At 46.2% G+C, this 23,687-nt stretch overlaps 1 protein-coding gene across 7 annotated transcripts in view; it reads left to right on the top strand.

The window, feature by feature from the left end:
- The window catches only part of TRPM3 (transient receptor potential cation channel subfamily M member 3), a 1,922,641-nt gene that overhangs the window by 726,862 nt on the left and 1,172,092 nt on the right, over nt 1-23,687 (top strand). For all 7 annotated transcript variants that reach the window (XM_069625801.1, XM_069625800.1, XM_069625799.1 and 4 more), the window contains exon 2: nt 17,490-17,569. In XM_069625801.1, coding sequence (XP_069481902.1) covers nt 17,490-17,569 — 80 coding nt within the window. The remainder of the gene's footprint in view (nt 1-17,489; nt 17,570-23,687) is intronic.

Genomic DNA, 23,687 nt, shown 5'->3' with positions numbered 1-23,687 from the left:
CTGCAGAAGGCGACGGCGGACGGGGCCCAGCTCCCGCGCACAGGTAACGGAAAGCGTCCGTCCCTATAGGTCCAGGGGGCGGAGGGGGCGTTTATACTAGGCACAAAAGGTGTATGTGATGAGTTGTGCTGGTCAAGTGCCTCGGCGAGTTAACACAACTGCAAGGCAAGGAGAAAATCAAACGTTCCTCCTTCCGGGGTCGATAAAATGAGTACCGTTGTTGAGATTAGGAGCTGTAAGTACTTGCCGTTTATTGCGCGACAGAATCAAAAGGCCACAGCACGCAGTGCTATATGAGAGCATGCGCTATCAGCTATATTGTTCTTTCCACGGGTTCCTCTGGTGAGTGTCCGTGATTATTTAATGACTTGTAACATAATTCAGATCTGTTTCTGGTGGTTTCGTAATAGGCCACTGTGGCTACTTTTTCACATCTCCACGTGGTCTTCTACGAGTTCTTTTTTGCAAGTGCTATTTCATTTATCTATCTGAACGGGATTTGGGGGAGGCCCTACCTCGCTGATTTAGGGCAGCTGTGCAGGACATACACAGACTGGGCACGTGAGGCGGGCACTGCAGAGGTCTTGTGTTCCCTGGGAGCAGGGTCGGGCTGGGCCATACAATTGTCTCGGGCACCAATGAAAAAGTGGCCCACAGTTACAAATGGCTATTCATTGCTTTTGTAGCACTGTTTGGAAAGTACACAATGGGGAGTGTTTTGATAAAATGAGATGCAAATTGTGCATTATAAAGAATATTTATTCAGCAACACTGGTCAAAACTACTAACGTATAGTTAAGTAACTCATCAAAATGGCCCATTTTGACCAAAAAACTGGCTGGCCCCAGCATTTTGCGTTTTTGGTGCGGCCATGGGCCTATTGCCATATAGGCCAGTCCCAGCCTGCCTGGGAGTAGCGGGCACAGGCACTGGGGGAGAAAGAAGGCAGAGCCTGCTGTCTGGGGGGCAGGGGGTACAGGAATTGGAGCACATGTCTTCGGCATTATGTTGGTTTCGCCGGGCAGCTGTGTCTCCCTACACAATACCACCTTCGCCCCAATCCTGCCACTCAGAATAACGACTTTTGATATATCAAAATATGCACTCGGCGAATATAATGATTAATGCCCGCGCGGCTTGTGGGACAGCCTGCTCTCACAGAGGTCTTTCTGAGCCTTGGCAAGACCACACGCATTTTGGCAATGCGTGCACGGCTAGGTTGCCGTGCATTGCATACATTCCAATATGTATTCAGAAATCGGCACTGGATTTAAGAAGGCCAGGGGTTGCTCCATTATTTGGGTGCAGTCACCCCAAATGAGTGCTACCTAGTTTAACAAAAGTAATAACGGTTCCTGACTCCCACACAGGAGACATAGGTGGATGGCGGCTGACTGGGGGGGGCGGGGGCATGACAAATCTATTCCCAGTTTCCAGTCTCATGGAAACAGAGACGGATGCGCCAATCCCCCAAAATATAGTTTCATTTCGAAGCATATCCTTGAGCCGGCTCAACGTAACGGAAGCCGAGCACTGCATTGCCCCCCATTGCTCTCACGAAACACCAAAGTTCTCCACATGGTTGTGTTTTCCTGCTTTGGTTAATTGAAATAGCAGTGCAATTGGCAAGGGATTTCTCTGGCAAACTTTATTGTGGCGCAGCCGGTCAATGGCTATAGTATGAAAAAATGAAACGCTAATGCTTCTTCGCTTGGCATTGCCCTACTTATTCCTGGCTTCAGAGCAGTCGTGCTGTTAGTGCCCTCCCTTAATGATGCCTGGCAAGGTTTCGGACGGTTACAAGTCAGCATGGTTGAACCCTAGCTACTAGCATTGTCTGATACCTGTCTGTGCATCACGAGTTCCACCTAAAACAATGACTTAACTATCTTTACATTGTCACCTTCCATATGAACTAAAACATACGATAGGGCGATGTTTCCCAGCTATGTAAAATGCTCTTCCTAGTGGATACGTCCAATTATTAATATAAGAGACGCACACGTCCAGTGTTTTCAAAAATGCAAGTTATAATATTTGCCTGACCCAATATCACCATGGTCCTGGTGCCTCTCCCTGGCTGATAGCCTGGCAGATGAGCTCTTTCATGGGTAGACATGCCAGCGAAGGATAAGGTAGGTCACTGATAGAGCAATCGAGAAAGCTTTATATGTACACACAAGTGTCTCTGGGCAGCTAGCAAGAATGGGTGTTATTGCCCCTGTATGGTTGCAGGAACGTTATAGGCCATTGGAGTGTGGAGGCAGGCAGAGGTGAATTATAGTCATCAAGACATTGATGTGCCCCATCGTGGCAACTCCTAAGGCAGGGCAGCAGAACTCAATTACTCTGCTCCTGGCCACCTACAGCCCCCATCATTGCTAATATGCTCACGATAGCACACTGCTGTTCATGTCGCCGTCACCCCTCGGTCATTTGCATAGTTGATGCCGGGAAGCACTATGAATCTGTTATGCTGGTCCAGACAATGGACATCTCTCATGCCACAAAACCAGCTGCCCAAACACTATACTGGCCATCTGTGTTTCACTTGATAGAGTAATTCCCACATTCTAAAATGTGTTTAAAAACATGTGCAGTTCTTAGGTTTTTGATTGCTGGTTTGGTTTTAGGAGGCGACGTAGAAAGATGGCAAAACCACATTGGTGGCAAAAATATATGGCAATGTGATGTTTCTGTCGCTGTGTAAAGAGGCACCCCTTTGGCTTGGAATTTCTTTCCTGTTGAACATTCATCCGATCAGATTTTGCCTGATCGTGCCCTGGGAATATCAAGCACACCTGCAATGCAGTCATTGATACTGTCCCAGTTACCTCCATAGTGGTCGCCTGATACCCAGGCCTGGCTGTACTATGTATTGTATCCACTCCCGGGTAATCAGACCTGGGTCTGCTGGATTAAACATGGACATGAGGATGGGCGAGAAGAAACCAGGGTGTAAGAGGACGAAATGGAGAGAATTTAGGTGGATCAGGAAAAGGGGGAACTTCTCATTTCTGATTGGCTGCCTGGGACCCCACAGCTGCTGGATCAAGTGAGAGATGTTTGTGAGGCCGTAGGGCGACAAGGGTGAGTGAACTCTTAATTCATCCGTATTTAAGGCAGGTCTGTGTACTTTGTTATGCTACACGTGGATAGGGCTCGAGACGGGCTCTTGTAGGCCCTGGAAGTATGAAAAGACGCGGGATTGGATGCATTATCCCGTATCCAACAATCAGCCTGTCAAAGCCTGGCTACAATCTCAGAACAGCATTCATCCTATCAGGCTTTTACTTCTCCCGACTTGGCAGCTTCAGGCACCACCTTATTTGATGAATTCTCCTTTTGTCCTTTTGCTCCATTCCTACTACAACCTTTAGTCTTGCGCGTAGAAACAGATTTTAAACACACAGAACCAGGTTGACCAATATAGCAGCCTTTGGACAATGTACATGAAAGGCACACTGTTATATTGAAGCTCGATAGTTCTGCAAATGTATCCAGTGATGAAGCACAGATCAACTTGCACATGCAAACAGCAAAACATTTGAGAAAGGAGGATAAAGTGTTCCACTTCAGCTTTGCGCATGCGCACCTGCGCGCGCACACACAAACACACACTTCTCCGAAACTGCACATACTGCCACAGTCTACACTGCACTCACACAAACATTATGCCTGAAGTGCACTGCACACACAGAACACATACCATTACAGTACACAGATACCACCCCAGCACTGCACATGCATACATACACACACATGCACACGCACACAAACTCCTGCACTGCACACATACACAAACACATTTCTTCAGCACTGTACTGCACAAACACACGTGCCTGTGTGCAGACACACACCCGCATTGCTTCATAAGCACGTCACCCCAGCACTGCACTGCAGATACCAGCACTGCACACACACTGCCTGGGGCACTGCACACAAACCATCACCAGCAGCACAAACACACTGCCATCAGCACTGCACTCACACTATCCATAGCACTGTACTTAACACATCGACACACACAATTCCCCAGCACTACACAGCACATATTGTCACAGAAACCCCTCGACACACATAGATACAAACAAATATCAACAGTGTAGCGCACCACACACACAGCACACTTACCATTGCAGTGCACACTGACCCCACCACAGCACTGTATCAACACACACACACAATTACCCAGAACTTGCAATGCACACACTGCCACAGTCTACACTGCACACACCTCATCCCTGTAGTGGACAGCAGAGCACACACTCACCACCTACCATTGCAGTGCACACTGACCCCACCACAGCACTGTATCAACACACACGCACAATTACCCAGAACTTGCAATGCACACACTGCCACAGTCTACACTGCACACACCTCACCCCTGTAGTGCACAGCAGAGCACACACTCACCACCTACCATTGCAGTACATACAGACTCCACCTCAACACTGCACACACAAACACACAAAACCACTCCAGCTGTGGTGCCCCCCTACCTGTGGTTGGAGTGACTAGAGTGACCCTCAAATCTGTGACTCTGCTGCCTGTCCTCCCCTGCCTCCTCTTCCTCCTCCCCTGAAGCCACCTGCTGATGCTGCACACCAGCCGGAGTGGTCTCGTGAAGGATCGAGTGACCGCTTTTGCTGATGCTGCACACCAGCCGGAGTGGTCACGTGAAGGATCACGTGACCACCTTTAGGACTTTGTCATCCCGGCTCAGCACTGACATTACTGTGGTGCCGCTGCACCTACCTGTGGTTGGAGTGACCCTCACACCTGCAGCTCAGCCGCCTGTCCTCCCTTGTCTCCTCCTCCCCTGAGGCCACTGCCGACACCGCACACCGCACACCAGCCGGCACGGTCATGTGAAGGATCATATAACTGCCTTCAGGACATTGTCAACCCAGCTCGGTGTGGACATTGATGTGGTATCCCTGTGCCTGCCTATGGTTGGAGTGACTGGAGTGACCCTCACAACTGTGGCTCTGCCGCCTACCCTACTACTCCACTGAGCCTGCCCGCCAATGCCACACACCCGCCGGCGTGGTCACGCGAAGAATCACGTGACCGCCTTCCGGACATTGTCATCCCTGCTCAGTGCGGAAATTGCTGTGGTGCCTCTGTGCCTACCTGTGTTTGCAGTGACCCTCGCATCTGTGGCTCTGCCACTTGTCCTCCACTGACTCCTCTTTCCTCTAGGCAACCTGCCAACGCTACACACCCAGCCAGCACAGTTCCATGAAGGATCAAGTGACATGCCATCTGGTTTATAGTCATAATGTCGAAAAAAAAATGTCGACAAACAAAAATGTCGAATTTTTTTTTTCGAAAACAATAATGTCGACATCCTATACTTATAATGTAAAAAGTCATTTTTTAGAAAAAAAAATGTCGACAAAAAAATGTCACTTAGAACTATCAACACCTCACCCAACACCCCCCTGCCACCCCCCACACCCCCCACCACCACCCTCCCACCCCTCATACTGAACACATTCTACTTATATATATATATATATTTTTTTTTTTTCAATAAATAAATAACCAAAAAGAGTATCATTTACTATTGGGGGGGTCCCCCCAACCCCCCCTCACCCAACACCCCCCCACACCCCCCCACACCCCCCCAACCACCCTCTCACCCCTCATACTCAACACATTCTAATTATATATATATATATTTTTTTTTTTTTCAATAAATAAATAACCAAAAAGAGTATCATTTACTATTGGGGGGGTCCCCCCCAACCCCCTCTCACCCAAGACCCCCTGCCACCCCCCCACACCCCCCACCCCTTATACTCAACACATCTTAGTTATATATATTTATTTATTTATTCATACAATAAATACAAAATTTCGAAAAAATATCGAAAAAATGTCGACATTATTGTTTGTCGACATTATTTTTTTCGACATTTATATTTCGAAATTTTGACTGTCGACATTTTGACTGTCGACATTATGACTGCCCACCATGCCATCTCACTCATATACTCTGTGACTCTAGAACGCCCTTGCCCTGGGCGTCCCACTCAAAGGGCAACCTTGTAAGGTTACTGTTTTTCCCTCTTTGCACCTAATCATGCTCTCTATTACCATCCACTGACTCCTATACTTTGTTCTTTCTCTTTTCACCTTTCTATTCGCCATGCATACCCCCATTCCATCCAGGGTTTCCCACAGCTCTTCTCCCCAGCGCTCGTCTGCCCGCTCTCGTAACCTTCCTAATCTCTCCTTCCCTTCCTTTTTACCTCTTCTTGGACACTACTGCCTCCCCTTCTGCTGGTCTTTCCACTTTCACTTCTTTTGAGTACCATTTTTCCTCTTTCTCAAACTCTTTTCCTCTTTCATGTCTTACTATTTTCTGATCTCCGGGACCATCTACCACCTTCTCTGGCCATCTTGGTTCCCTTCTTCCCTTTCTCCTTCCCTCTCCCTTCTTTATTCTTGGTGATCTTAATCTCCCTCTTCTTACTACTTCTATCCACTCCTTGCTTCTATCACTTATCGAATGCTATAACTTAAAACCTACTTTTCTGAACTAACAATCTCTCTCATCATCCTTGTCATCTCTTTCACCTTTTTCATACTATTCTTTCCCAATTTCCCTTTTTCCTTTTCTATCTAAACTTTTTGAGCGTGCAGTATATTCTCGAGTTTCTGTTTTTCTTAATCTTCACTTGCTTCTGCCCCCTCTTCAGTTAGTCTGCAACCCTCTCATTCGACGGAGACTGCCCTCTTGCATGTCTCCAATGCTCTCCTCACAGCCTGTCACTCTAAATGCTCTTCTGTCCTTATCCTTCTGGACCTTTCTGTAGTGTTTGACACTGCTGATCACTCTCTTCTTATTTCCTCCCTTTCCGCTCTTGGTCTATCTGTTTCAGTTCTTAAATGGTTCTACTGTTATCTCTCTCACCGTTCTTACTCAGTATCCTGGGCTGGCCTAACCTCGTCTGCCTATTCTCATCTTTATGGTGTCCCTCAAGCGTCTGTTGTTGACCCTTAAATCTTTTCTCTATACACAGCCGCTCTCCCTTCTCTTATTTCTTCCTCTAATCTTTCTTTCCATCTATAAGCCGATGGCACCACATGTTCTTTTCCTTTTCCTCATTTACTGACACCTTACAGTGTACTGTTTCTAATTGCCTCTCTCTAGTCCAAAATTGGATGACTTCACACTTTCTTCACCTCGATCCTTCTAAAGCAGAGGTTCTTTACTTTTCGTCTACTATGATCCCTCCCACTATTCCCCCCTCCTCCCTCTCGTTTCCCCCCTCTTCCCATCCCTTCTGCCCCTCTGCTCACAACTTGGGTGTAATCTTTGATCCCTCTTTTTGCTTTTCCCTACATATGTCTTCTACTGCTCGATCCTGTCTCTATGCTCTTTTTAACATCTGCCGTGCCCGACCCTTTCTTTTCTTCCATGCCACTAAGCTTCTTCTTTCCTGTCTAGTTTTTTCCCGTATTGACTGTTGCTCTGCTCTTCTTCTTCGTCTTCCTGCTTCTCATCTTCTCCCTCTTCACTCTGTCTATAACTCCTTCTTTTCTCTTGCCCCTCGATCTTCTATCACACCCTCCTTACTCTCTATATCCCTTCTTTCCTTTGAATCTCGTCTTCATCATTTTCTCTGTATTGTCTTCAAGTGTATCCATGGTCTCGCTCCTCTTTACCTTTCCTCCCTTCTCTCGTTTTATTCACTACCCCTGCCCTCCATTCCCAGAATCAGTTTCTTTGCTCTGCTCTGTCCCTAAACCCCCTTGCGCGTCTTCTCATTTCCGTACCTTTGCCCTCCTCGCCCCCAAGCATTGGAACTCTTTCCCTCTTTCTGTTCTTTCTACCTCCTCTATTAGTATCTTCCAGTCCACTCTTAAAACTAATCTTCTATCTGCTCTCTCCAACAATTAACCCCTATGTTCTCGCCCCTCTTCTGCTTTAAATTAACTGGATTGTATTTCCACTTTGGATTGTACCACTTTTTAATGTTCATGTACAAGCGCTTTTGGCAAAAAGCGCTATATAAATTAAACCAAAAAAATACAACACAGACATACAATCTGAATGGAATGTGATCTCACACTGCTAACTGGGCAATCTGATGTCTGGGCATAATGTGGTTGTTGTTGTCCATAATACCCCTGGCTTTACTATTTACTATGAATAATGGAATGTGGTCATACTGTGCTAACTGAGACCAATGGAATCATGCATTGCCATGCTAACTGGGCATAACAGCACCTGGCCTTACTGTACTATGTGGGCATAATGTGAACTGGCATTGCTGTCCTAATCTGGTCTGATAGAATCTTACGCTGCGTTGCTAACTGGGCATAATCCACCATGAGCCTTTTTGCTAACTGGACATAATGGGATCTGGCTAAGTGGGTGTAATTTATTCAATCACGTTCTGCTAGCAGAACATAATGGAATCTGGCACTGCATTGCTCATTGGCTTAGTGGAATCTGGTACTACTGTCCTAACTGTGCCTATCCTTTACCATGGCGTGATTACCTGGGAATTGGTAACAGTGCGTGCACCTCCGGTTTTGAAGCCAATACCCAGTGAAGTGAGTGCATGGGATTTTGATAATCAAACCTGGATGTCGTGTTAATATAGGGGCTTTGTACCTGGTGTATCATGCCAGGGTCTGAGAATTGATAGCCTGTCTTGGGCATATGATGGCAATAGCTGGCAAATGGTGTGAGTGGCTGGGGTTATGGTGCTAATAACTACACAGTGTTCATTCATAAGCCCAACAATGGCCTTTGTCAATGTCTATTCTCAAGTCACCAGAACCCCTACTTTCCGATCTACATTATAGTATTGTGAGGTGGAAATGAATGCACTGTTCATTTAAGGGGTAAACGAAGACCCACGCGTCTCTAGTTTCAAAATGACAGAATGTTTCATCGCCTTAAAAGCAATCTCTGCTCTGCGGGTTTCTGGAAGGATATTGTTTCTATCACAAGGATCTTTCATGTGTGTTCTTGTAACTAACTGTTGAATAATGTTTCAGCACTTGCATGAATGCCAAGGATTGCATCTTACAAATTCACAGTTTGGTGTTTTTGTTGAGTTGGGCCCCCACTGGGGAGCTGAAATCGCTCCTGACATGTCACAGATATATGAACACTTAGGTCAAGCAGGTGGGAGCAGTGCACTGGAAGGCCTTTGTTTTTGTGAACGCTTCAAATTAATGTGTCATCAACTGAAAAAATCATCAACTGTGAGCTGCTGCACCTGGGTGGAAACATGCCTGCCCAATTTGGTCACCTCTATGACATCTATCGGCCACCTGGTCAAATGTCCTCCTTCCTCTCTGAGTGGGCTGACCTCTCCTCCTCACTCCTGTCCTCAACCACCCAACTCCTCTTTCTCGGTGACTTCAACATCCACCTCGATGCCTCCTGTCCCCCCACTGGTCTCTTCCGCGAACTCTGCAACTCTCTCTCACTCTCTATTCTCCCGTCTGGGCCTACTCACTCTGCAGGGCACACTCTTGATGCTCTGATCTCTTCTGACCTTCCCCTCTCCCTCCCTCTCTCCACTCCTCTCTCCTGGAGCGATCACTTTCTCCTATCCTCCCACCTCTCCCTCCCTACCCCACAGGCAAAGCCACCCTCTTCACTGCCACCCACCTTCTCGGTCATCCGACCCATGAAGCGCGTGTCAGTTGAGGCTTTCGCTGCTACCTTCTCGCCCCCTTCTCCCCCCTCGGCTGACTCCCACCCTGACACAGCCCTCTCCATGCTCTATTCCTCTATATCTGATACTCTCGATATCCTTGCTCCCGTCATGAGAATCCGCCTGAAGCCCAAAGCCAAATGTAACTCCTGGTATGACTCGGATCTCGTCACCCTTAAACGCAAGTGCAGGGTGGCAGAGAGGAAATGGCGTGCTTCATGTTCATCCTCTGACAAACTGGCCTGCCGCCTACTCCAAAGGCAATACCGGCTCTCCGTTCTCACCAAGAAGAGAGCACTTATCCAAGCCCGCATCTCTGAGGCATCTAACAACTCGGCCGAACTCTTTAAAATCTGCAAGGAGCTGGCCAACCCTGCTGCAGTCTCTACCTCTCCTGTCCCCTCCCAGGCCCTCTGCACTGCACTGGCCTCGCACTTCATCTCAAAAACTCAGGACATCCTGTCCTCGCTCTCCTCCTCTCTCCTCCCTCCCTCTCTTCCCGGCTCTTCCTCTTGCTCTCTTGCAGCCGCCCCTCCGCCCTCCTTCTCTGCTTTTCCACCTTTTTCTGCTGATGAGGTTTCCAGACAAGTCCGATCCATGAAAGCCTCGTCTAAACAGGTTCACCCCTGTTCCTCCAAAACCATCAAGGACCACATCGACTCCCTGGCTCCTGCCCTGGCTGACTTTTGCAACCACTCATTCGCCTCTGGAGTCTTCCCATCCCCCCTCAAGCACTCCCTTGTGCACCCCCTCCTCAAGAAACCCTCTTCCGACCCCTCCTGCCCGGCCAACTATCGCCCAATCTCCATTACTCCCTTCCTGGGCAAGCTCCTGGAGAAACTGGCCATCTCCCAGCTTAACCTCCATGCTGAATATGTCGGTAATCTTCATGACCATCAATCCGGCTTCAGAGCGGCCAGAAGCACGGAAACTGCTCTCCTGAACATCCGTGAGGACCTGCTCCTAAACCTCGATTCCAACACTCCATGTGTTCTCATTCTGCTCGATCTCTCCTCTGCCTTTGACACTGTCAACCATGCCATCCTGCTCAACCGTCTCCGTGATAACCTGGGTATCACTGGTCAGGCTCTGGCATGGCTGACCTCTTTCCTTTCCGGTCGACCCTCCCAGGTCCAAATGGGCTCCTTCCTCTCTGACATCTTTTTCTCCACCTGTGGTGTCCCCCAGGGATCCAACCTCTCTCCCTGGCTTTTCAACCAGTATCTGGCACTCCTTGCCCACCGCATCGCCGCTCTCTGCCCCCACTTCCAGTGCTATGCGGACGATACCCAGCTCATTTTCAGGCTACCCTCGGCCTCCTCCTCTCCTTCCCTCATCTCCGACTGTCTGTCTGCTATCCAGGAATGGTGTGCCGCCAATGACCTCTGCCTTAACGCCAGTAAGACTGAGATTCTACTCATCGGCACACCCACTCCCTCCTTCCCTGCAGCTCTCTGGCCGGCCTCCCTTGGCCCCCTTCCTGCCCCTACCTGCAAGGCTAAAAACCTCGGGGTCATCTTCGACTCCACACTCTCCTTCTCTCCTCATATATCTGACGTCTCTAAGAAGTCACACTACCAGCTGCACCTCCTCAGAGGTATTCTTCCCTTCCTCTCCTTCCCCCAGAAGCTCACTGTCTCCCGAGCCCTGGTTCTCTCAAGGCTGGACTACTGTAACAGCCTCTATCTTAATCTGCCTGCCTCCACTCTCCGCCCTCTGCAACTTATCCAGAACAGAACTGCGAGACTTGTCCTTGGCCTCAAGCCCAGGGACCGTATCTCTCCAGGACTGAAATCTCTTCACTGGCTCCCAGTGGCTGCGAGGATTAAGTTCAAAACCCTCTGCATTGTCCACAAGGCCTTCTGGGGCCTGGGGCCTAAATACCTTCAACTCTCTCTTCCTAAATATCTTCCTTCACGAGCCCTTCGCTCATCCGTCTCCAACTCCCTCATGGTCAGCCGCTTCTCGAAGCAACGAGCTGGGGGTAGATCTCTCTCCGCAGCAGGGTCCTCCCTCTGGAACAGCCTTCCTGCCTCCCTGAAACTTGAGGAGAACCATCTCCGGTTCCGGAAGCACCTCAAAACCTTCCTCTTCGCTTCTGCCTTCTCTCTCCCTCTCCCCTGCTAAACCTGCTTAACTCCCCACTGAATTCTGCACTAAACCTGCATCTGGGCCACTCTCAGTGACCTCGGTCCAGGGCCCAGCCACTCTCCACTTGCACTGCCTCCCTGGCTCCCCCTGCACTGTGGGACTGTCACTGTATCCCTACAGCCCCCTTCCCAGCACTTGCTCTGCACTTACCTCGCACTTGCCACCAGCTGGCCCTTTTATTTATTATTTATTATTTTATTACGCTACTTACCTTGTACTGCACTTTCCCCCCCACCTCCTCCCCCTGCACTTTCTCCTTTTCCCCTTACCTCTGCACTTGCGCGATCTGAATGACACCTGGCCTAGTAGGATCGTTTGTCTGTCTTCCCCTTGTTTCCCTCCCTCCCTGCCTCGTCGCGCCTTGAAACACTTGTGTATAGGCGCGTTACAAATACCATATCATATCATATCATATCATACCTGGCGAGAGTTAAGTGCGCTCTTCCAGTGCCATAGACCGCCTGTGGCATGACGGCCAAATCCCACCCTCACTGACCCAGAGGCTAAATTGCCATTCTGGAACACCTGTGCAGTTTTTATTATGACGTGCTTCTGACAGCTGAGGGTAGTGCATATGTGCTTGTTTTGACAACAGAGGCATAGGCAGGGTAGGGCCTGAGCAGGCAAGGCCCACCCAAAATCTGTTAAGGCCCACTCAGCAGCGCTGTGTGGGCCTTTACCGATGTTAATGTCGCTGTGGTGGGCCCAACTAACTTAGCTTCAAGCACCACTTGTTAGAGAATCCTGGCTACGCCTCTGTTTGACAAGCAAACAATGTGTTACACTGGTCTCGAGAAACTGCAAAATGTGTGGATGATATGTATAGAAAGCTGCATGTTGTATCAAAAAATTACTATAAACGCGTGGCTTTATCACACATGCTCATCTGTGCTTTGTCCCAGGCTTTAAAGTAGTACAACCACTTGGACTGAATATCAAGTGGCAGGTGTAAAATAATGGGCCTCATTCTTTAAAAAAGCAGTGCTTTTTTGTGAATTAAGCCCATTTAGCACGATGCAAAGGGTTCTTTTGCAGTGCAAAGTGACTTTGCTCTGCAAACATACCCTTTTCACCACTCTGTGAATTAGGCCCGGTTTAACGTGTTTGTTGGCTGTACAAAGTCACTTTGCACTGCGTTAAACATTCCATGAATTAGCCCCCCCCCCCCCGCGAGAGCTGTTTGATATGAGGCCAATTAAGATGGTTCATCCACAGCGTCCTGGTTCTTAAATATGTAGATCTGTGACCATCGTTCTGGAAACTGCATGAATGTGTCCAATTTGACAGTGGCCGCTCTGCCTTTCATCAGTACAGTTGATAAAATGAGTACCATTTATTTGGGCAACAGTAACACCTGTTATATACAATGCAATGAAGATTGCCCATAAACGCACAACGTCGGAGAAAAGCGTAAAAGTCTAAACTTCCAAATAAATTAGTATATCTCTCTTAGTTCATGTGGACAACTTACTACTGACTTCTGCAATTGTATTCACTCTCCCCTCTTGATTCTCCACTCTTTTGACTGCTAACTCTCTTTTCTCTCCTCCTTTCCCTTCTCCCTTTTCCTATCTCCTCCCATTACTTTCTTCTATGCACTTACTCTATCAGAATTGTCCCTGGACTTAGTATGATAGCAACCTCGGCTGTCTCCTCCTCCCTCCCCTTACTGTTTTGTTCCTCCCCAACCCCCCTCCAGCACTATCTGAAATGTCGTCAGGCCTAATATGATAGTCGCTTGTTTTGTTCCTCCCCTACCTTTCTGCACCCCTCTCCCTCACCTCTTGTTTTTTTCCGGCTCTACCAGAAATGTCGTCAGGCCTAGTACGGTAGTCGCCTGTCTGTTTCCATTTCCTTCCCACTCTCCCCCTCCCTTCCTTATCTATGTTTTAGCTCTTGCACTATCTGAAATGTCGTCAGGCCGAGTACGATAGTTAATTTCACATCCTTACTGTTCATGGCCTGTAAGAATGTCATTGTTTTTTCCCTTGTTCCCTCCCTTGCCTTGAAGCGCTTTGAAACACATTGTGTATAGGCGCTATATAAATAAACTATCATATCATATCATATCATAACTTCCCCAAGCCCACTTGTTCGGAGCACAGGCCCACTGTGTAGTGACTTTGTCTACACCACTGCTCTTTTCAGAGATTAGTGTGCAACCCTGGAGTCACCCGTTTCATGGAATATTTGCCCCGGTCCGTTCAAAGTGAATTTGCACTGCTGAAAAGTGACTTTGCAACGCCGACACAAACCCTGATTCATGGAACCGTGCAAAGTGTATCTTTGCCCTGCAAAGTCAGGGCAAAGCAATTTTGAACTGCAATAATGACTTTGCCCAGACTTTGCAGAGCAAAAATACACTTTGCACGGTTCCATGAATCAGGGTTTGTGTCGGCAGTGAAAGTCACTTTTCAGCTGTGCAAAGTCACTTTGAACAGGGCAAATATTCTATGAATCGAGCCCACAGAATAGAACGTTGGCAAGGCCGCACCAGAGGTCTACAAACAGTCCCATTGAGCCAATTAAGCTTAGTAGCATTCAGAGGCGTTACTAGGGGGGCCAAGGGGGCTATAGCCCCTGATCTTTTGGTTGCAGCCCCGGATAGAATCTCAGGAGTTACAACCAAAAGGCTAGCTAGCCCCCAGTCCCGTAGCCCCGGGCCTTTTCCAGACCTAGCAACTCCCCTGGTAGCATTGCATAGCTCGTCTACACCGGTTCGTTATATTACTAGGGACACCGTTTTGCTTTTTCTTGTCGGAACGTGTGCGCTGCCAGCTTTGGGTATAGCGCAAACGTATTGAACGGAACTGAAGAATGTGTCTGTGACGCAGATGAGGCTTCCCACGAAAAGGGCCATGAGACTAGACACGGAAGTAGGCGACACGGAAGTAGGGCTGCCTACGGGTGGCTGAAATCTCATTGGCCGTCCACCACTTTCTCCCAGGGGTGGGCGACCCTTCATTTAGTTTTTCTGCATTGGTTTCTTTCAAGTTGGATTCGCGTGCATGTTGCTCGCACTTATTTTGAGTACTGTGCATATCGTCTATATTTATGCATACTTCACCCCCTTATTGGGGTGAAAAATTGCCACGGGAAGACTGTGTTATGATGACAGTCGCCAGATAACAGGAAGTGCGTACAGATTTGCTGAAGGTCTTCTCAGGGAATGCGTAAGCGAGGCCCTCTGCCACGCTCACAGATGTGATGTTTGTCCTCTGAATAAGATGAACCCCCATTGAAGGGATGTAACGGTGTATGGACCTAGCGCACATCAATGCCAATGTCATCTATCACTGCTCTACAGCTGCGCCGCATGATCCCAGCCGAAGGACGCGTCCCCCAGCCGCTTCTCTTGACAGCTGATGTGTGACTCTGACTCCCCACACATTCCCCAGATTCTGGTGGATGGCTCGGGGTTATTTCCTGCTATTAGTGACCACGGGGAAAAGGATTGTTTTCTACACCTCTCGGTGCATTGGAGTCTGCCCGCCGCGTTTACTTCATTAGTACCCAGGAGACAGCTCTCTTGGGCCGCCTTCTTTTTTTGTACTTTGCTGGACATGTTGACAGGCCCTCTGGGGAACCGCAAAGCGAGATATGCCACTCGGCCCCGCCGCTGTGCAATGTTATTAAATTTCATGTTTCTCTCTGGGGATTCATTCTTGGCTAATCTCCTAAAATGGCGACTGGTTGCTGTCCCGGTCCACCGGGCAGCCCCACACTCGGGTCGGGTGGCACCCGACAACACAGACACTTGGCGGCGCCCATGCCGCGTACTCAGGGGTGGGGGCTCATCACACCCGCTCCGGGACACCGGAGCTCCACACACGTGGCCAGGTCCACCTGGCCACCGCGGCCCCGGCTCTGGGGGCACCCAGGCCGGGGTCGCATCCCCAACCCGCCTCACATGGTTGGGGGACCCACAGGGACGGCGTTGCCCGGCAGGGGCACCGTCCTCCAGCTGGGCCCCGACCTTGGGCCCAGCACACGTGGCGAGGCACCCCCCAGGCACCAACACAACACACCACGCGGAGTCAGGTTCACTCGTGACTGCCGAGCCGGAAGCGGCTCGGACCTTTTATTAGGTTGGTCACATGGGTAACCATGTGACCACACAACTCCATGGAACGTACCATGGCCCCTCACAGGGGTGCCATGCAACACTGGTGTAACTCACAGGGCAGCAAGCAGCAAAAGTATAAGGTTTCGGTAAGAAAAGGAAGCTAGGAAGAAAAGTGGGAAAGGGGATGTTTACCCAGATGTCATATGGGGAACCTTGAAAAGTGTTCAGTGAAGAGCAGAAAGATGTTTGTTTGTTTGTTTGTTTGTTTATTTATTTAGTATGGTGCGCAAAACCCCGAGGTAACAAGGCACAACAGAGAACAGGAAAGTAAGATTACATAAAAACTTAGTTGCAGGCTAAGGCACAGGTGAGTATAAACGAGATGAGCTTAACCACCAGCATGATGTTACGCCAGTGGCGGGCAACCTGTAGCCTTCTAGATGCTTTGGCCTGCAACTCCCATCAACCCTTTCCAGTATAGTGAACGGTGAGGCATTATGGGAGTTGTAGGCTAACGGAGCGGGAGGGCTCCAGGTTGCACACCAGTCTGTTAGATAGGTGATCCTCATTACACCTGCTTCTTTTTTGGTGTGGTATGGTGTCCCTTCTGTCTTTCACAGACTTTCATGTCACTGTTTCTTGTCTTGTCTTGGATCTTTAGGACAAATGCTGTTCCTGCCGAAGACGGCTTTGCAATGTGTAGATTTTAGACAATGACCTAACAGTTTACACAGAATATTACACACACATCAGTTACTACACAGGCAATAATCCACATTGTGGAAGCCCTTACCAAGCACATTGGCTGCAGCCCAAGTTAACAGACCCAAGTGAATTGATAACAGTTAATGAGGGCTAGGGACAGTTGACTACTAGTGCTACCTACCAAGACCTGGGTCAATTTCCATTAGCTTCCGGGCATAACACCCGGATCTTAGGGGCTTATATCTGGAGAAACAAAAACTGCTCACAAAGAGATCATGAGCCATTTCTCTTGTTAAAAGAAAGCACCTTAAAACCAAGATGGCCAGCAAGTAAATGGGAAAGGGATCTTGCTCAGTCCCTTTTCCATTGGCTGCCTCGGAGCGGCAAGGGAGGGGAGGAGCTAAGTACCTTGCCAGACAGGTACGTTTAGTTTGGGCTAGGGGGTCGTGGCATACACCCATGATCAAAAATCATTTTGGTAAGTTTGTTTGAGAAAATTAATTACCTTGAGGATGGGACCAGTGTTGATGGCAGGTGTCAAGACAATTGTAGCTACTGTTAAAAACATACCTTTTCAATTTTTCATATTGAACTTCTTGAAGATAAAGATAACATACATGCTAACTTTTTCTGCTTGAGTATGCATGCATGTTCCAGTGATCATTTTAAATGTACATTTTTTACCTAATTCAGTGCACATAATACACTAGATGATTCTACGGGTTAATTATAAAAGATCAAAGCTGGATTGTGGTGTTAAGCGGTATCTAGATGACTAGTGTTTGTCTGCTAGCGGGATCTCAGAGCTTTGTGTGAAAAGATTTTAACCTGCATTCTCATTTGTTGTAACCTCTTATATTTATTTATTTCAGGCCCAGAAATCATGGATCGAAAGAGCGTTTTCGAAGAGAGAATGTGTACACATCATACCAAGCACCAAAGACCCCCATAGGTATGTATATATATTGAAACAAGGTTGCTTCCCATTAACGAGTGGAAAAAACGTATTTTTAATTGTCCTCCTCGAGTTCCCTCTATTTTCGGTTTTCTTTCTCTCTTGTCTCGACCTGTTTGCTTTCCTACGCTATATGGTCAGCTTAACTGTAGTGAAATGGCCCATATGTTAATGATCGTCCATCTTTAGTCACTTTAGTTTTTTGTTAATGCACAGGTATAATTAGCTTTTTGTAGTGAATATACCAGTCGATATATGGCACCCCCTTTGTTTATTTGTGTGTTTAGCATTGCACCTCATAGTGTTTTCTGTATGTTCCTGTTGGTATACTTCACAGCCCTGCTCCTCCCTACTGACATTCTGTTATCGTTGTTGGCGTTGGTGTGGGGATCATGGTAAAGGAGGGGAGATTCATTGAGGCTAGTGGTGTGGGGGCGGTGGTGAGAACAATCAAGTGTTTGAGGAGCCAAGATGGTTTAGATATCTGTATTATTAATTTGGATGAGGGACTGAACAAAATCCAAGGACAGTTATGGAAATCGACATTGGGTCTTACATCTGCAGTTCCCAATTCTATTGTTAGGCAGGAATTAGGACTGCTTTCTTCGTCAGCTAGATACACTTGGCGGAAGCTTACCGTGTTTGCCAAATTGCATGACCCACCAAGAAATTCTTTGTATAATGATCTCAAAAAGCTTATGGCTGAAGACGATGTAACAGCGATTTCACTCTTTGCTGCACAAATGAAGGAAGTATTGGGATCTACAAATGTGTCGCCTGATGATATAGTTCTTGGGCTGCCTTCTGTAAAACACAAATTTTACGAGATGAATTGGATTTGCACTATTGATGCCAATTATATTTATAAAACGTATACAGAATTTGTTCAGTTTGGCAGAAAAAGACTATTGTGGCCTTTGTACAGCCTGAAATTTCCTTGCAATAAGATTCGTAGGGTTTATATGCGATGTAAATTGAACCAGTTTCCAACACTGGAACATGTCCAGTACAAACTCGCCCTTCCTGCCCGAAATACGAATTGGTGTCGCTTTTGTTTGTTCGAAAATCAAGAATAAACATTAAAGCATCTAGTCTTATTTTGCATGCTCTTTGAATTATTTAGGCAAAATCTTCTGTGTGATTTTTATCCCGAGCTAAATTTGATTACTCACCGGTCATTCTGGGAAAGGGCTATGTTTGGTGCTAGTACGTGTTTCTTGTTGGCACTTGGTACATTTCTGTTGAAACTTGAGTTATGCTGCTGGAGAAAAATGATTTGCAATTTTTATGATACTAATCTTTTCTTTGTCTTTGATATATATTATGTAATCACTCGAAATGAGAACTCATGTGGTTCAGCTAATAAACTTAAAGATGAATTGGGCTTATATAGGTTCTGTAGGGCATGTTTTATACAAAGCTTAGTGTATTTCCCACAAATATGCGAAAGATAATCTTATTGTTTGTTTTGTATATGTATACATTTGATGTGTCTGATGATTTTTTTAGGTTTAAGATATGAAGACTGTACTGAAAACGAATCTATTGATATATGAGAATTCTATTTGTTAACTAATGTCTTATTTGGTTCTATGATGTTTTTGTCTTATCAAAAAATGTGCAAAGGTGGCAAGTTTTGTTAACCATAAACAAATATCTTTTAATTAATAAAAAAAAAAGTGTTTGAGGAGCCAAGATGTAGAGTTCCTCGAACCACAAAGGCTGTGAAGTTTAAGGACCTGATCGCACAAAGAAATTGGAGCTGTTTTAGAGACGGCAATGTGGCTACATTGGGCTATTTGATTCACTGTCTGCAATGGGAGAGGAATTGGGATGCAAAGCCTCCTAGGCGGATTAAACCTCCAGCCCATTACTGGCCAATTCAGGTTGCACTTCTCTTTCCACTGGACTATTTGTAGTCACCCTCAACCCCCATTCAATTCAAGACTTGGTCAGATAACAAGTGGTTGCCCTTCCTATTCCCCACTGTTAATCTATTAATAAGTGATGGACCTCGAACTTCAGACAATACTAGCATAATATGAGCACAAATTGTACTTACCTAGGCTACCAGCTTGCACTGCAAAGTGCTTCTTCTAGACAATTAAGGATCTTGGCTGACTTGGGTTTGTGTTCTAGGCATTTCATATCCTTGCAATTTGTCACAAATTAACCCAGCTATGTTATCAAATACAATCATTTTACAGTAAAGCAACATGTCAACCCCTGCCAGAAGCAATTCATTTCCATTGGGGGCAATTTTAGAGACTAATGTGCAGTAGCACCTTTGGGCGTTCTTTTGTGCAGAATGGAATTACCATAATACATGATCTTAGACCCAAATAACCAGACAGACTCAAAGAATATGGCAAAATACAACTTTATTAGCAGCTCAAGAAAGTGGGGAAACCTGACGAACTACAAATCGTAGTCCACATACTCTCAGTTACATGTCATTTACACAAAGACTTTATACCTCGATGTCCATCAGTTATGATGTCATCCTGCGTCGCAAATAATAAAACCTATCGGACAGAGGGATTGGTTAGGGGAACATATCTACTTATAGGTTATGTAGGTGTTAGTAACATGATTGGCTACCCCTCATTTGGCAGGCATACCTTGAACAAGCTTGAACAAAGTATAATACAGATTATAATAGCATTACAACAGTATATTACCCCTGCAACAATGTATGCTTACCATTGCATAGCCCCTCATGAATGGTTTGCATTCTCACTCAACCTTGGACATTCAGCTCATTAGCAGCACGTGAGCAAAATGAAACCCAGGTGCAGAGAACAACGTCAAACTCCTGTCCACTTGCCCTATAAGTCTACCATCTCTCATCAGCCAAGCCTTCAGCCAAGGCTTCTTCTTTGTGCTTGACCTTGCTGAATGTTCTCTTCCTCTGAACTTTAAGGGGAGTTAAGGTACATTGTTATCTTCATCTGGGGCTTATGAATAGGCCTTGTTTTCTGATCTTGCACAACATGTGAGGAGACCACGATTTTGTCAATCTTGCCTTTCTATTTTGTGCTATTTGATTACATTATGTCTGGTGCCATTACCCTCTTCGGCCTCTGGAGACTTGCTTTTTCCGTCTCACATATGCTTTCTTTCCCTTTAATTGTTCAATACTTGGCATTCACAAATGTTCGCTCATTTAGTTAATCTAAGAGAAATATGTCCCGTGTACATTGCTTATCCTCGTTGAATCCCTTTGTACTCTGAAATTGCCTCTTGCTCTGCCATCCTTGATCTTTGGCCAACAACTATCCTTTGTTGGTGTGCAAATCCATGTTCCAGCGTCTGTCAGCTCTGCAACCCTGTTCTTTCTCTTTCAGGCTTCTCACATACTTTTTTCAGAGCCGACGTCAATCTTTTCAACATGGCCGATTGACCGTGTTATACTTTCTTAATTCTTTACATATTCTTACAATGTTCCTGTGCGTCATTGTGTCTTCTCCTTATAACATCACTTTGTACCTGTCAGATTTCCTTTCCTAGCTCTTCGATGTTCAGTGGTGCCTGCAAATCTCCTGCTACCACTTTAGTTCTAGGGTACATTCGTTACGGTTGTCTGAGTGCATATCGTCTCTCATACACCCGATGCGTATTGGAATGATACCTGGTGTCATGTCCTTCATCCAGTATGTTGGAGGTGAGAGGAGGGTTCTATCTGACATACACGTCTGCTTCTCTACAGTAACATTCCCAAAGAGTAGCAGTCATTTACAATCAAACAACACAGGTGCCAGCCACTCCCCACCAATCAATTTAAAGTTGTCCAAGATCATTTCTGATTGAATAAGTAAGCCAAGTTATATGTTCAGCCTGGGGAAACCCACCCATTTTTCCAAGAGCATTCAGGCAATTGAGTGATACAAATGAGCCATCTATTATTATTATTATTATTATTATTATTATTATTATTATTATTATTATTATTATTATTATTATTATGAAAGTACGTCTCAGAGTCCAGTTGGCGTATATACCGGAATACTAATAGTAATCTAGTGATGCTTATTAATGCAATTCTTTATATTTAAATAGTACTTATCTTTAGTTTGAAGCACTTCCCCCTTAGTTTAATATTACATTTGTGAGTCACCTGTGTGTTATATATATTTTTAGTTTTGTTTTGTTTTGTACCTGGTATATGTCCCACTTCGTTACACTCTCATAAACAGGCTCAACACTTGTTCTCATCGTTGTGCTATTGTACAGGCACCCTTCTGGGGAATGACTGTGCCATCTGTAAATGCAGGGTCGAACTGGGTTATAAAATTGTCTCGGGCACCAGTGAAAAACTGGCCCACAGTTGCAAATGGGTATGCATTCCTTTTGTGACACTGTTTCAATAGTACCCAAGGGGGAGTGTTAAAGAATATTAATCCAGCAACAATGGTCAAAACAATTAGCCGCATAGTGAAATAAATCATCAACCTGGTCAAATTTGCTCAAAAAAGTGGCCCACACCAGCATTCTGTGTTTTTGGTTCGGCCAAGGGCCTATTGCCCTATAGGCCAGTACGAGTCTGTGTAAATGAAGTCATTTCTAATCGAAATTAACACCCCTTTTCTTCAAATAAATACACATATAAATATTGCCCTTTACTCGAGCATTTAGCATATCGCTATCCAAACATTCCAACAAGTGGGGGCCGCCAGCATCTTCTATTACACCTTTGGGAAGGTGGAGGGAGATATAGTCCATAATTCCTTAATTATCAAAGCATTGTTGACCACAAAATCAGAAAGCGGATGCTTGGCATTTAAGCATCTAGTCAAAATGCTTTAATACTTGGATGTTCCAAAGCAAAAGATGCCATAGAATGTCTATTGTGGAGCAAGTTTCTAGCTTGGAACAACCTTCTTATGCATCAAAGGGGTTTGTGGCACCTATGTGAACTGCACATCATTCTACATCATTTGTGTTTTTTCCAAAGTAAGTCATTCTGATACACATAGACGATTTTAACTTTGTATGTTCCATCGAGCTGCTCAGATGGAAGCCACCCCCCCCAGCAGCCCTTATAATCAAGCCACCCTTTGCCAAGCATTTTGCATTAAACATTGAATAGAAAATATTTGGACCCATCAATGGAGTATTCCTTCAACTTCCTGGTCTCCTGGAGAAGAAATGCATCGAAACCCCCTTCACACGTTGGAAATTCATAGCTCATAATGTCCAATGTTTTCATCAAGGTGTGACATGGTAATGAACAACAACAGCATGCAGTAGTTTCAGAATAATTCCTTGTCTTAGAATGGTTTGTTTATTGCATTTCAGAGCAACTTCTGGACCCTCATTTTCTTTGAGGTGGAGAATCTGGCAGAGAGTGCCCTTTTGCCCGCCAGCCCACGACCCTTACTGTTTGGGTCCTCTTCATCGGTTTCAACTCATTTTCTGATTGTCGAGTAAACAGGAACGGGGTTCTAGGTGGACCCTATTGACTTCCCACAAGAAAAAATGTAATGGTGTCACCATAAAAAAGGGTGGCTGCTGTTACTGCATGTCTCTCTGTACTAACATTATATTCCTGTGGCTACACCGGCTTTTAACACTTGCTAAAAAGCAGCCAGAGTCTTTATAGATCCTTTCCTCTCCACCGATACCACAATGCATAGCGGGAGAGGTTTGGTGAGTTCCTGCATGTAGCGGGGAGACGCGCAGTACAGATGTCCCGCCATGGATTCCTCAGCCAACCAAGAATGTGTTTTGTAACAGTGCAGAAATGGCAAAGCCCATGGACACGTGATTTCTGCGGGCTTTCAAACACCCACACTATTTATCACACTCATAAAAAGTGGAGTGTTACTGGGGAAACCAATATAGCAAGTCTCGTGAGTTTCAATGGCATCCTTTAGCATGCAGCTTTGAAGACAGGTTGCCCACAGGTGAGTGTTCATAGAAGTGACAATGGAGTTTAAGATCCAACATCAACAAACAAGCCACACGCGAGTCATGACAGCCTAGAGTAACTTCATCGAAGCCATTTGGCCGCATCTCTGGACCCATGGCCCTTGGATATCATCCTGACAGCGTGACAGGTAAATGGTATTTGCTTGCCGCAAGCATCTTCATTAATACATTGACGCACCGCATC

This window comes from Ambystoma mexicanum, chromosome 6p (genome assembly GCF_040938575.1).
Source record: "Ambystoma mexicanum isolate Mex_15411 chromosome 6p, UKY_AmexF1_1, whole genome shotgun sequence".
Taxonomy (NCBI): Eukaryota; Metazoa; Chordata; class Amphibia; order Caudata; family Ambystomatidae; genus Ambystoma; species Ambystoma mexicanum.
This window is presented reverse-complemented; position numbering and strand designations above follow the sequence as displayed.